Here is a 12781-nt window from a genome sequence, read left to right on the forward strand (position 1 = left end):
GATGGTGATGATGTTGGTGATGATGGTGATGATGTTGGTGATGATGATGGTGATGATGATGATGATGATGATGGTGGTGATGTGGTGAGGATGATGGTGATGATGTTTGATGATGATGATGATGGTGAGGATGATGGTGATTATGGTGATGAAGATGGTGAGGATGATGATGGTGATGATGATGGTGAGGATGGTGATGATGATGATGATGATGATGGTGATGATGATGATGGTGATGGTGATGATGATGGTGATGATGTTGGTGATGATGATGTGAGGATGATGATGATGGTGATGATGATGGTGAGGATGATGGTGATGATGGTGGTGAGGATGATGGTGATGATGATGGTGAGGATGGTGATGATGATGATGGTGATGATGATGATGATGATGATGGTGATGATGTTGGTGATGATGATGGTGAGGATGATGGTGATGATGGTGGTGATGATGTTGGTGATGATGATGGTGAGGATGATGGTGATGATGATGATGGTGGTGAGGATGTTGGTGATGATGATGGTGAGGATGATGGTGATGATGCTGGTGATGATGATGGTGTTGGTGATGATGATGGTGATGATGATGGTGAGGATGTTGGTGATGATGTTGGTGATGATGATGGTGATGATGATGATGGTGTTGGTGATGATGATGGTGATGATGATGATGATGATGGTGGTGAGGATGATGATGATGATGTGATGATGGTGGTGAGGATGATGGTGATGATGATGGTGAGGATGATGGTGATGATGATGATGGTGTTGGTGATGATGATGGTGATGATGATGATGATGATGGTGATGATGATGGTGGTGAGGATGATGATGATGATGTGATGATGGTGGTGAGGATGTTGGTAATGATGATGGTGATGATTGTGGTGAGGATGATGGTGATGATGGTGGTGAGGATGATGATGATGATGTGATGATGGTGGTGAGGATGATGGTGATGTTGGTAATGATGATGGTGATGATTGTGGTGAGGATGATGGTGATGAGGATGATGATGATGATGGTGATGATGTTGGTCATGATGATGGTGATGATGATGATGATGGTGATGTTGGTCATGATGATGGTGGTGATGATGGTGATGATGTTGGTGATGATGATGGTGAGGATGATGGTGATGATGTTGGTGATGATGATGGTGATGATGATGGTGATGATGTTGGTGATGATGATGGTGATGATGTTGGTAATGATGATGATGATGATGATGATGGTGATGATGATGATGGTGATGATGATGGTGATGATGTTGGTGATGATGATGGTGAGGATGATGATGATGATGATGATGGTGATGATGATGATGGTGTTGGTGATGATGATGGTGATGATGATGATGATGATGGTGATGATGATGGTGGTGAGGATGATGATGATGATGTGATGATGGTGGTGAGGATGATGGTGATGTTGGTAATGATGATGGTGATGATTGTGGTGAGGATGATTGTGATGATGGTGGTGAGGATGATGATGATGATGTGATGATGGTGGTGAGGATGATGGTGATGTTGGTAATGATGATGGTGATGATTGTGGTGAGGATGATGGTGATGAGGATGATGATGGTGATGATGTTGGTCATGATGATGGTGATGATGATGATGATGGTGATGTTGATCATGATGATGGTGATGATGATGGTGATGATGTTGGTAATGATGATGGTGATGATGTTGGTGATGATGATGGTGAGGATGATGGTGATGATGTTGGTGATGATGATGGTGATGATGATGATGGCGATGATGATGGTGATGATGTTGGTGATGATGATGGTGATGATGTTGGTGATGATGATGGTGATGATGTTGGTAATGATGATGATGATGATGATGATGGTGATGATGATGGTGATGATGTTGGTGATGATGATGGTGAGGATGATGATGATGATGATGGTGATGACGATGGTGGTGAGGATGATGATGATGATGATGATGGTGGTGAGGATGATGGTGATGTTGGTGATGATGATGGTGAGGATGATGATGATGGTGGTGATGATGATGGTGAGGATGATGATGATGGTGATGATGATGGTGAGGATGATGATGATGATGGTGATGATGATGGTGGTGAGGATGATGATGATGATGATGGTGATGATGATGGTGAGGATGATGATGATGTTGGTGATGATGATGGTGAGGATGATGATGATGGTGGTGAGGATGATGGTGATGATGTTGGTGATGATGATGGTGAGGATGATGGTGGTGAGGATGATGATGATGATGGTGATGATGATGGTGAGGATGATGATGATGTTGGTGATGATGATGGTGAGGATGATGGTGATGATGTTGGTGATGATGATGGTGAGGATGATGATGATGATGATGATTATGATGTTGGTGAGGATGATGGTGATGTTGGTGATGATGATGGTGATGGTGGTGATGGTGATGATGATGGTGATGATGATGATGATGATGGTGATGTTGGGGATGGTGATGATGATGATGGTGATGATGATGATGGTGATGTTGGTGATGGTGATGATGATGGGGATGATGGTGATGATGATGGTGAGGATGAGGATGATGATGATGGTGAGGATGATGTTGGTGAGGATGATGATGATGTTGGTGATGATGATGGTGATGATGATGATGGTGATGATGATGGTGATGATGATGATGGTGATGATGTTGGTGATGATGATGGTGATGGTGATGATGGTGATGATGATGGTGATGATGATGATGATGGTGATGATGATGATGATGGTGAGGATGATGATGATGATGACGGTGAGGACGATGGTGATGATGATGGTGATGATTATGGTGAGGATGATGGTGATGATGATGATGTGAGGATGATGATGATGTGAGGATGATGATGGTGATGATGATGATGTCAGGATGATGATGATGGTGAGGATGATGATGATGGTGATGATCAGATCAGCGGCATCTGTTTCTGAATCTGGTTCTGATTCTGGCTCTGGTACCAAAGGAAATTCAGATCAGAACCCTGCCGGCTCCGGGTGCAGGGTTCTGATCTGTGTCTTGGCTCTGGTGTCCCTGCAGGCATCACTGTGGTCTCTGCTGGTCACCCTGGTGCTGCTCTTCATCCTGACGGGGGCCATGCTGGGACCAGCGCTGCTCTCCACCATCCCGCCTTCCGTCTACATGGTGGCCATCCTGATGCCCCTGTGCGGCTACGCGGCGGGCTACGGCCTGGCCCTGCTCTTCGACCTGCCCCCCAACAGCCGCCGGGCCGTGTCCCTGGAGACCGGATGCCAGAACGTGCAGCTGTGCACCGCCATCTTGAAGCTGGCATTCCCGCCTCAGCTGATGGGAGGGATGTACATGTTCCCTCTGCTCTACGCCCTCTTCCAGGCGGCTGAGGCTGGCCTGTTCATCCTGGCCTACAGGCTCTACAGGAAGAAGGTCCTGCATAAGCCGGACCCCGCAGGGGCCGGCGAGGACACGGGTATCACCTACCAGAGGTTCGAGGATGAGGACGTTGATGCGGACTCTTCCTACGGGGCCGTCACGGTGAGCGACCCCAACACCATCATGCTGGACCCCTGCCCCCCTCATGCAACCCCTGTTTAGAGTGCAGATATGCACCCCCCATTCCCACCCCCACCCCCACCGCAGGGAGCCTGCAGCCACGTGTTCAGGTGACGGGTGCTCCACCCCAGCATGACTAATTCATGTCTGACATCATGTGTGACATCATCAGCTGAGTTTAATCTGCGACAGTAACACAATGGATCAAAGCAGCGTTTCAGTTCACATACATGCCAACAGTGATTCCTCTGTGTGTGTGTGTGTGTGTGTGTGTGTGTGTGTGTGTGTTTGTGTGTAACCTGACAACATACGAGTAACTCATATTCAGACTTCTGAAAAATAAGAAACTGTAAAATGGAAAAATGGTAAAATAAAAGATGTACAGAAGCATGACCTTGCTACCGTCTGCTGTTTGGTGAATGTGAGGATGCGTAGGAGACCGGAGCGAAAACTAAAATAAATTTTGAGGGCTAAGATTTAATTCATTCCCTCAATTAAAAACTTGTACTTCGAGGCCTCAAATTAAGAAGTTGCACCACGTCATACCTCAAAACCATCCCTCTGGCTACTTCCGTAACTTATTTGTTTTGTATATTTGAGTTTTAATTGTGTCTTGTGGACGTTGGTTAGGTTGAAGGAACGCGTTCTCGCCTGTGTGAAGGCCCTGCGGGCTTCCGTACCTGAGGGAAACCCTGCACCTGTCCTTAATTAGGTCTAATGGCTCGCGCGCGCCCTACTTAAATACCTACGCTCGTAGTCTTCGCTTGGTTGAAAAAAAATTTAAGAAAAATGGCAACTTACGGTGACGAGCCAGTCGAAAGCTATTTCTATTCGTCCTACAGTCCGTACCCGGCCAGGTACCCGCGGGCCAAGGACGCGGGCTGGAGGTACAAGAGTTACCTGGCCCGCTACGGTGGGGACGCCGAGGCCTTCAGCAACCAGCAGCGCGCCCAGCTCAAGTCCATCCTCTCCCAGATCAACCCCAAGCTCACCCCGAGGCTCCGGAAGGCCAACACCAGGGATGTTGCGGTGCAGGTCAACCCCAAGAGGGACGCCTCCGCGCAGTGCTCCATCGGCCCTCGGACCCTCCTGACCATGAAGCGAGACTTCCGGCGTAAGCAGGAGCCCGCGGCGCCCGGCGGCAGCCCCAAGGCCGCCTCGACGGTGCGTTATCCCCGCACCCTGGCCGTCTACTCCCCCATCGCCTTCAGGAGCATCACCTCCTTCCTGGTCGAGGAGGACAAGGAGGCCCGCTGTCCTGGCGACGAGACGCCGCCCGGGGACCCGCCGCAGAATGAAGACAAACCTGCGGACGGTGCGCAGGATGCGGGAGCGAAGGCGCAGCAGCAGCGGAAGAAACAGAAACCAAAGAAACAACAAGAAGTGAAGAGCGAAGACGCGCAGCTGACCGCGGAGGGGTCAAAGGGCAGAGCGCGCGTGCGGTTCCAGGTGAGCTAGAAGCCGCGGTGGGTGACGTTGGTGCTGGTTAATGATGATATGACGTCGTGTGTGTGTGTGTCAGTTCCTGGAGCAGAAGTTCGGCTACTATCACTGCAGAGAGTGCAACCTGCGATGGGAGAGCGCATACGTGTGGTGCGTTCAGGGCACCAACAAGGTGAGGGACACTCCGGCACTTCTGATCTGACGTGAGCAGTTACTCTGGTGTGACGCAGGTCCCCGCGTGCGTTCCAGGTCTACTTCAAGCAGTACTGCAGGAAATGCCAGAAGGAGTTCAACCCGTACCGTGTCGAGGACATCACATGTCACGTAAGCCATCCACCTCTCCAGTGCAGGCTGGAGCTCCTGAACTCACCTGTCCTTCCTCCTTCTCCAGATCTGCAACAAAGCCCGCTGCTCCTGTGCGGTGACCCAGCGCCACGTCGACCCCAAACGCCCCCACAGACAGGACCTGTGCGGAAGGTGCAAAGGCAAGCGGCTCTCCTGTGACAGCACCTTCAGCTTCAAGTACATCATCTGAGGCGGTGGAACCCAGATGTCGTTCCAGTACTTGGTTTCATGCCGGTTTTGTGTTTGGTACCCCCCCCCCCCATGATGTAATAAACGGCAACCCATGCACTCTACTCAAGCATCTGTTGGTCCTGCTTTAATGGAGCGACAGGTGGATGTAGAATGTTCACCCAACAGGATGAACTTAAATGTCTTACTGGAGTAAACATGAACCCCCCCCCCCCCCCAATAAAGACTCAGAGGCATTGATCAGGTTGGTACTGTATGATTAGGTTTTATTTATCCAGAGAAAAGGCTGGTATGTGAGTGAACAAATGTAATGCACCTCTAAATTAAATAAGAACGGCATTCAAATGTACCAGGAAAGCTGAGGAATGAGTACAGTGACTGTTACAATGTGCCATGACAAGACTTCAGAAGGGTCCGCGTCCTGCAGTCGCAGCAGCGAGGAGGGCCGTTCAAGTGCGGCCAAAACATACCAATGCAGGGGGGGGTCCATGCAAACAGATCAGTGGTGAGAGGGAATGCATGTGACTTGGCCGGGTCGGTGCGGTCCAATAGGACATGGCGGCTTTACCATCAAAGGCAGAAAAGGTGTCTTAAGTCCCAAATGAGCCCTTGACCCATCTTTGCAAAACCACAACCAAGGAAGGAAAAAAAAAAAATGAAGGCAGCCTTCAGGAAATTTAAAAGTTTGTGTGACCGGATGAAGAAAAATGACTCAAATCTGGTCTTGGCTTCCTCTCATCACATTAGCTTTATACATCACATCCTCCCCGGATGAACAGTGCATTACACAAAAGTACAAGGGAAAAAATACTGGTTTTACACTATACATTTTCTAAAATATATACAGAGTAAAATAAGTTATGTTTCCTTAATGAGCTGTCGCCAGTCGTGTGAGTGAGGGGCGACCAGAACATCCAGCGCCCACCACAGTCTCTCAAGGCAGCTACTTATTTGGTTAAAGAGTGAGTTTTGCGTGAGACCTGTGGAAGAGCGAATCTCCTCTCAAAGCAGATCAATAAACAGATATATATATTTCTCTTTTTACACTCCCTGAAGAAAAAAACCATTTCCCACAGGGTCACATGTTAAATTACCCTAACATTTACAACCTAGGATGTTAGCTCTAATAAAAAATACATTTCTCAAAAAAATATTCTTGCAGTGCTTTTCTCTTTCAAGCATGCTTCTGATGAGTTTGTTTTTAAAGGAGATTTTTTTTCTCGCTTTGCTTATGAATCTCGACGGCGCGTCCTCACGTAGAGGACGCCTCCCTGGGACCGCCTCACATGCTCCAACATCAGCTGAACCCGAGGACGCCAGCGCACGCTACGGTTGGCCCGTCGGGTCAGATCCGGCAAAAACAAAAAGTTAAAAGAATAAAAGTTACCATCCCGCTGTCTCGATCTCTCCCAGGCACACCACCGCACGACTTATTGCAACTGAATTCTGCGAGGAGGTTTAGTCTGGGAACAGATATTAGCTCGAAGCATTCATACGTGAGATAATATAGATGAGGAGTCACAGTTATTCCCACAAATCCTTTAGCCCTTTGTAGGTGGTCGTCTGTGAAGCCCCGCCTCCTCCGCCCACGCTACCGCTGCGTACGGGGAGGGGAGGGGGGGAGTAGTCCAGTCAAGTCCAGCACCACAGCTCACAGTCCAGTGCTGACCATGGTGGTGTGGGGCTGGCAGGCCTGAGCCTGACTCAGAGCCTCGCGGATCTGCAGGTTGAGCTCCATGAGGCGGGTGCTGGCCTGGGACAGGTCCCTGCTGGGGCCCACCACCGCCAGGCACCCCGTCTGGCCCAGCGTCTGGTGACGGAAGTAGATGTGCAGGAGGGTCTGGACTGCATCGTCGCTCTCATTCCCGAAGATGTCGTTGGGCCACAAGGACCTGGAGGTGGAGGGGGGCAGGGTTAGACCACCGCGGAAGGAGCGCGAGAGAGAGAGAGAGAGAGAGATTAGCGTTACAGGGGCTCAATATTCCACCATCTTGTTCTAAAAAATAAAAATATTACAACCAAAACTAATTACCCTTTCATGCAGCTGCACAAATCCAGACTGACGCGGCTTGACAGAGAGTCAAAGTAAGGAACTAAAGTTCTCTGTTGTTTGCTTCTGGTCAAGTTTACATGTTACACGCCGATACCTCACAGCTGAATTTCTCCTGATGTGCCTTCAAGAAGGAGAAGTGCTGCTAACTTTTACTCTAAATTTCTGCTTCCAGACTTTGTTACGACAGAAGTTTGTTACGTGCGTCACGTCATCTCAACCAGAGAAGCCAGCAGGAACACGCTGCTCAAGTGTCAGCGTGCGTGTGAACGCAGCCAACGACCTAAACATCCCTTTTTAAAGCCATCTTAGCTTCCACTGAACTAAAAACAATGAAAAACTACGTTATCAAATGGTTTTATAATTTACTTTTTTGTGTGGTAGGAGGAACTTTAACATAACCACATAATAACCTCCATAAATGAATCCTAATAACATGATAAAGTAGATGGACATGAGGCAAACCAGATTTTTCTCAGTAAATCTAAACATTTCCATGACTTTTGGCTGAATTTAACAACTTTATCGGTTTTTCAAAAGCTTCCCTGTCTGAGAAATAACCGGTTCCAAATTCCAGGACTTTTCCAGGTTTTCCATGTGTTCCATGACTCCTGGAAGGTATTCTCAGCTTGCGAGAGGAAACACGATGTTGCGCTGATGGTTCTGATAGGATATTATAAAAAGTGAACGATGAAAAAGCAGCGGTATTTTTGTTGTGAGCCAACACGTCAAGAACCAGGAATAAAAAAACCTGCATGTTACTGCTGCGACCGCTGATGACGGTCGGTTACATCTAATTCTGTCTAAAGTCCCGACGAGACTCCACCCCTCAACTGCTGTTACCTGAAGACCTTGACCTGCGTGAGGGCGGAGCAGAAGTCTCGGCCTCTCAGGGTTTCGATCAGCGACTGGATGGCGGTCTCCGTGTTGGTCTGCGCCGCATCTGACATACAAACATCCTCCTGGCTGTCATTTCCTGCTTCTGCCTCCTTCAAGCAGCTCTCCAGGATAGTCAGCTCCTCAGACATGTTGGTCACCTTGGCAACCGGGATGGAGGAAAAACTTCATTATCAAAACGACAATACAAGTACACCCCAGCAAAAAAAATCTCCCCAGGAGAGCAAGAAAACAAACATCTTGATTCAATATCTACTGGAACAGCCGACCTCGTCACTGTATAAGAAATAATTGAATTTGCCTCAGAGCTTTAATCCTGTTACAGCTCCATTAAGATGGCGCTCAGATAGGAGGACGGCAGCCATCGTTCCAACTTCCCTGAGCTCCCTCAGCTGCCTGCAGCTACTGAACTTAGCTTTCATTCACATGGTGTCGGGTACTGAGAACGGAGGAACCGTGTTCCCACAGTCTGATGCAGGGAGGTTTAATAGTCTCTTGGTTTTCTACGGGGGGAGAGGGAAGTTTCCGGATCACCTCGGCTTCCCTCTTGATGGTGTCCACCCTGCTGATGAGCTTGCAGTAGGCCTGGAAGAGCAGCAGCAGCTGGAAGTGCAACTTGTAGAGCCTGCGACACAATTCCAGCTCCTGTGGAGACAGAAACGGGAGTGGGGGGTGATGGGATGGTCCAGTGAGCGGCTGTAAATACGCTTGATCACATGATTAGACGGATGGGTATCCTGGGTTAGAGACGTGGGAGGAGGTGAAAGGGTTAACGCGGCCTGGAGCAACAGTGCCGTCCGGTTTGGCTGCGAGAGTCTACCACTACTAGAATTAGTCCTGATCTCAATAGGAAAACTATCCGTCAGCACCTCCTGGGACGCTCCTGGGGGGCCGCTGGGACCCACGACGGCCCCCCAGACCAGGGACCCCAAGATGGAGGTAATTACAAGTTAAGACCATCATCCAGGAAAGAGAAGGAATAAAAATGTTGATTGAGGAGGTACAAGGATGGAGCAACAAACATGCAAACTGAAGGTAAACAAGGGCCCCCGACCCCTCGCCCCCCCCCCCCATCCTGATACCTACATCATCGCTACACTAAATAATTCCAGATGCAGAAAGAATCAGAATGTTGATTTTCCAGTTGGCAGAAAATAAAAGATACAGGATGATAATATGAGGGGGGGGGGGGGTTGGGGGGGGGGTTACATGGGTGATCAAGGCAGAGTCAGGCAGGCGGTGGGTGGGTGGGTGGACGGTGGCTGTCAACGCCGCAGGTATGTAGAGAGATGAGGTGGTCAGTGGTTGCCCAGATGTCATGATTATCAAGAGTCTAGAACAGGAGAACCACTTACTGCTAGATTTTCCATTTGCTAAGCAAGAAGGTGAGCAGGTCACACACACCAGAAAAAAACAACAACAAACAAAACAGAAGGAGAGAAAGACCAAGAATTAGTGAGCTTTAACTTGGCAACTGAGACACAAGTGACCTGATGGGCGAGGACGAGTGACACCTTCCCCTCACACAAGTCGTGACAGCGCGTGACGGAGAGAGAAGGCGCCGCGCGACAGGACGAAGGACGCATGTTGCGCCGAAACATCTGGAACCTTCCAAACTAAATCGGAGGCGAGCGTAAATGTTTGTGTGTGTGTGTGTGTGTGAGGAGCTCAAGTTAACCAAACAGTTCTAGGATGTGCAGTTAGAGATCATGCAGACTCCAAGAAACCCAACTGAGAGAGAACACAAAGGTTAGCTCAGCCGACCGTTCAGCAAAAATGTCACAAATTCCCAGGGTTTAGCACAAAAGTCAAGTGTGTAAAAACACCCTCAGCTATTATGATCATTCCTGAACAACTTCCCTCTACAAGTCTAGAAGTTGTCAGGTTGGGGCCGTTGCAGCTGGCGGCGAGCGTTCCTACCTGTGCGTGAGTGTTGAGGCGCTGGCAGCTCTCTTTGTCCCCAAATGTTTTCCTGCAGTTGTCCAGCCACTACAGGTGGAGGACAGAGGGATTAGACCAGGGAGAGAACCACAAATATCAGAGGCTTTTTTCTTCCTAGGGTGTGTGTGTGTGTGTGTGTAACAATGGTTGGTTAGGGAGTAGATCTAATAAGAGTGGTGTACTTAGCGAATTAGAGAAGGCCTGTTCTAGGCAATGGTAGCGTAGCTAACCCTCCAGGGGCCGGTGCTGTCTCATTCAATTAGCGCCCCTGCATCCCAGAACCCTCTGCAATCTCATCTCGACGCTCCTCCTGCCTGGCATTCTGTAACTGATTTAGGAGCGCCGAGGGTTATTTTTATCCCTTCAGCAGGGGATGTCGCTAGTGATGCAGACACTAACGCCAGCAGAAGCTACTGATTTGCCGGCCTGCCCACTGGTGAGGCTGAGCGGGGCTTATCTCCCACAGCATCAGCTATCCGTCTCCATGTCCTGCTGGCTGTCCGTGCAACAACAGCGTAAGCTCATCCCTCCCTCTCAAGACGAGGCGTCATTAGAGGACACACATCCTGACTCTTCGCAGCCACTGAGGGTTTGAGGCGGCGAGTCTTGAGGGATCAGGTTCGACGAGGACAGGATAGCAGCTGCGGTGGGAGATGTGCGGGGACTTACGAGCTCTGCTGCTTCTCTCTTGACGTTGTAGGTGTCCAGGTGTTCCTGCAACTCCAGCACACTGAACTTCAGAGTCTCCAACAGTCCACAAGAGACCAGCTACAAGCCAGACGAGACACAGATTACCACACAATACCTCCAGAGTACCGACAATCAATGTCTACAACAGGAAGGGACAGGACTCGTACAGCTACTCTTGCAAACCAACAACAGACAACCGTGCACTCTCACCGTCTCCGCATCCAGCAGCACGGTGGGACATTGTGACCGTGATGTCATGACTTCCAGGGAGCTGAGGAACTGATTACCCATTCGCTGGAGCCTTTCCCCAAGAAAGTGCACAGATGCATGTGTGATGGAGCCAAATTTCCTCTGAATACTCTGTAAAAACCAGGATGTGGGATGAAAAGGTTAAATCCTGACGAGAAGACACAATAGCAAACCAGCTGGTCGACACATTTACCTGAAAGAGCCGAGAAAACACGTGGAACGTGTAAACAGCAGAGGAGCCATCTGTATCTGACAACATCTGGTTGACATGGCAACGCCAAGCATCCTCCTCATTGTCATAGGCAACAGGCTGGAACGCCGCCAGGATGGCAGAGAGGAAGGGTGAAGGGGGCGGGGAGGCCTGAATCTCTGGGAAGCAGTCTGTGTCACCTTCATCTTGACTGAAACACACACGGGGGCCAATGAGCAACAATCGGACGGTTCTCCACCCCCTCAGTCTACACTGAAGGAGAAATGTAAACACACACACACTCCTCCTCACGCTGTGAGTGCACGGGCCGGAGCATCCTCACTGCAGACTGTTTTGCTGCAGTATTTTGATGTGCTGCAGTGCTCTGGCACAATAACATCCTATGAGCTATTAGCATTTGAGCATCATGCAAAAATCCCTTTATATCTCTAACACACACACATACACGCGCACACACACACGTACACAGATATACTCACAGGCCTGTGGGACCAAACAGCCTGAAGAAGCAGACGGAATATAAGTATCTAAAGCCAGCGCTCCCGAGCGCTGTAGCGGACACCGTCTCTGTCCTCATCCTCACCCTAACTATCGCGGCTCTTTCCCTCACTCTCTCCCCTCGTCTGCTGCTCGCCTGTGCTGCAACTGCTAACAGCACTTGGGCACTGCACTCCCATCCCACACAGGACTGCAGAGAGCTCTATACCAGCTCGGCAGCTCTACACACACATACTCCCCTCCGCAAAACAGAGGCAGCTCCCGGTGGTGGCAGGCTGCCCCTCACATAAATCCTCCTGGAAATACGCTGCTGTTTTCACACAATCACCCAGACTGGATCCCCTCACACACTTGCCTATCAATCATGTGGCTTACTGACGGACGTTGAGTGTAATGCACCGTGTGTGTGTGTGTGTGTGTGTGTGTGTGTGTGTGTGTGTGTGTGTGTGTGCATGTGCAGCTCAGAAGTGCTTCAGTGCACCACCCTGACTATATGACTGTCCTCCAGCCAGATTTGGCCCACCTTGAGGGGGGAATATTTCAAAGTGGACTGCAGCCAGCCCCTTCTGGCCAACCTTCATTGTCCCGGGGCTGCTGGGAGCCAAATATAAGATCACCCATCAAACCAGCACACGTCCTCATCTCCCAGCTGGACCTGCCACTTAGCAACATCCTACTATCTATCCTACTTTAATCAATATCAATAACACGGCAGGAT

At 49.6% G+C, this 12781-nt stretch overlaps 3 protein-coding genes across 10 annotated transcripts in view; 2 read left to right on the forward strand and 1 right to left on the reverse strand.

Moving 5' to 3' along the window:
* slc10a4 (solute carrier family 10 member 4) overlaps window positions 1-3768 on the forward strand; it is a 9009-nt gene extending 5241 nt beyond the window's left edge. The window contains exon 3 of the mRNA XM_086224240.1: window positions 3062-3768. Within this exon, the coding sequence (XP_086080366.1) occupies window positions 3062-3592 (531 nt within the window). The 3' untranslated portion in view covers window positions 3593-3768. The remainder of the gene's footprint in view (window positions 1-3061) is intronic.
* A 520-nt stretch (window positions 3769-4288) lies between these two features.
* zar1 (zygote arrest 1) lies at window positions 4289-5631 on the forward strand. The gene is made up of 4 exons (XM_086224579.1): window positions 4289-4999; window positions 5073-5165; window positions 5243-5317; window positions 5385-5631. Exons 1-4 carry the CDS (start codon window positions 4340-4342, stop codon window positions 5526-5528), a joined length of 972 nt encoding a protein of 323 aa, XP_086080705.1. The 5' UTR covers window positions 4289-4339; the 3' UTR covers window positions 5529-5631.
* A 142-nt stretch (window positions 5632-5773) lies between these two features.
* Window positions 5774-12781, reverse strand: part of fryl (furry homolog, like) — a 73498-nt gene continuing 66490 nt past the window's right edge. For all 8 annotated transcript variants that reach the window (XM_086224575.1, XM_086224576.1, XM_086224573.1 and 5 more), the window contains 8 exons: window positions 11548-11755; window positions 11316-11465; window positions 11085-11183; window positions 10395-10463; window positions 9830-9847; window positions 9009-9119; window positions 8421-8614; window positions 5774-7419 (listed from right to left, as the gene is read on the reverse strand). In XM_086224575.1, the coding sequence (XP_086080701.1) occupies window positions 7179-7419; window positions 8421-8614; window positions 9009-9119; window positions 9830-9847; window positions 10395-10463; window positions 11085-11183; window positions 11316-11465; window positions 11548-11755 (1090 nt within the window). In that variant the 3' untranslated portion in view covers window positions 5774-7178. The remainder of the gene's footprint in view (window positions 7420-8420; window positions 8615-9008; window positions 9120-9829; window positions 9848-10394; window positions 10464-11084; window positions 11184-11315; window positions 11466-11547; window positions 11756-12781) is intronic.

Source organism: Aulostomus chinensis, chromosome 14 (assembly GCF_037954235.1).
Source record: "Aulostomus chinensis isolate RoL2024-O1b breed Wild chromosome 14, RoL_Achi_v1.0, whole genome shotgun sequence".
NCBI classification, from domain to species: domain Eukaryota; kingdom Metazoa; phylum Chordata; class Actinopteri; order Syngnathiformes; family Aulostomidae; genus Aulostomus; species Aulostomus chinensis.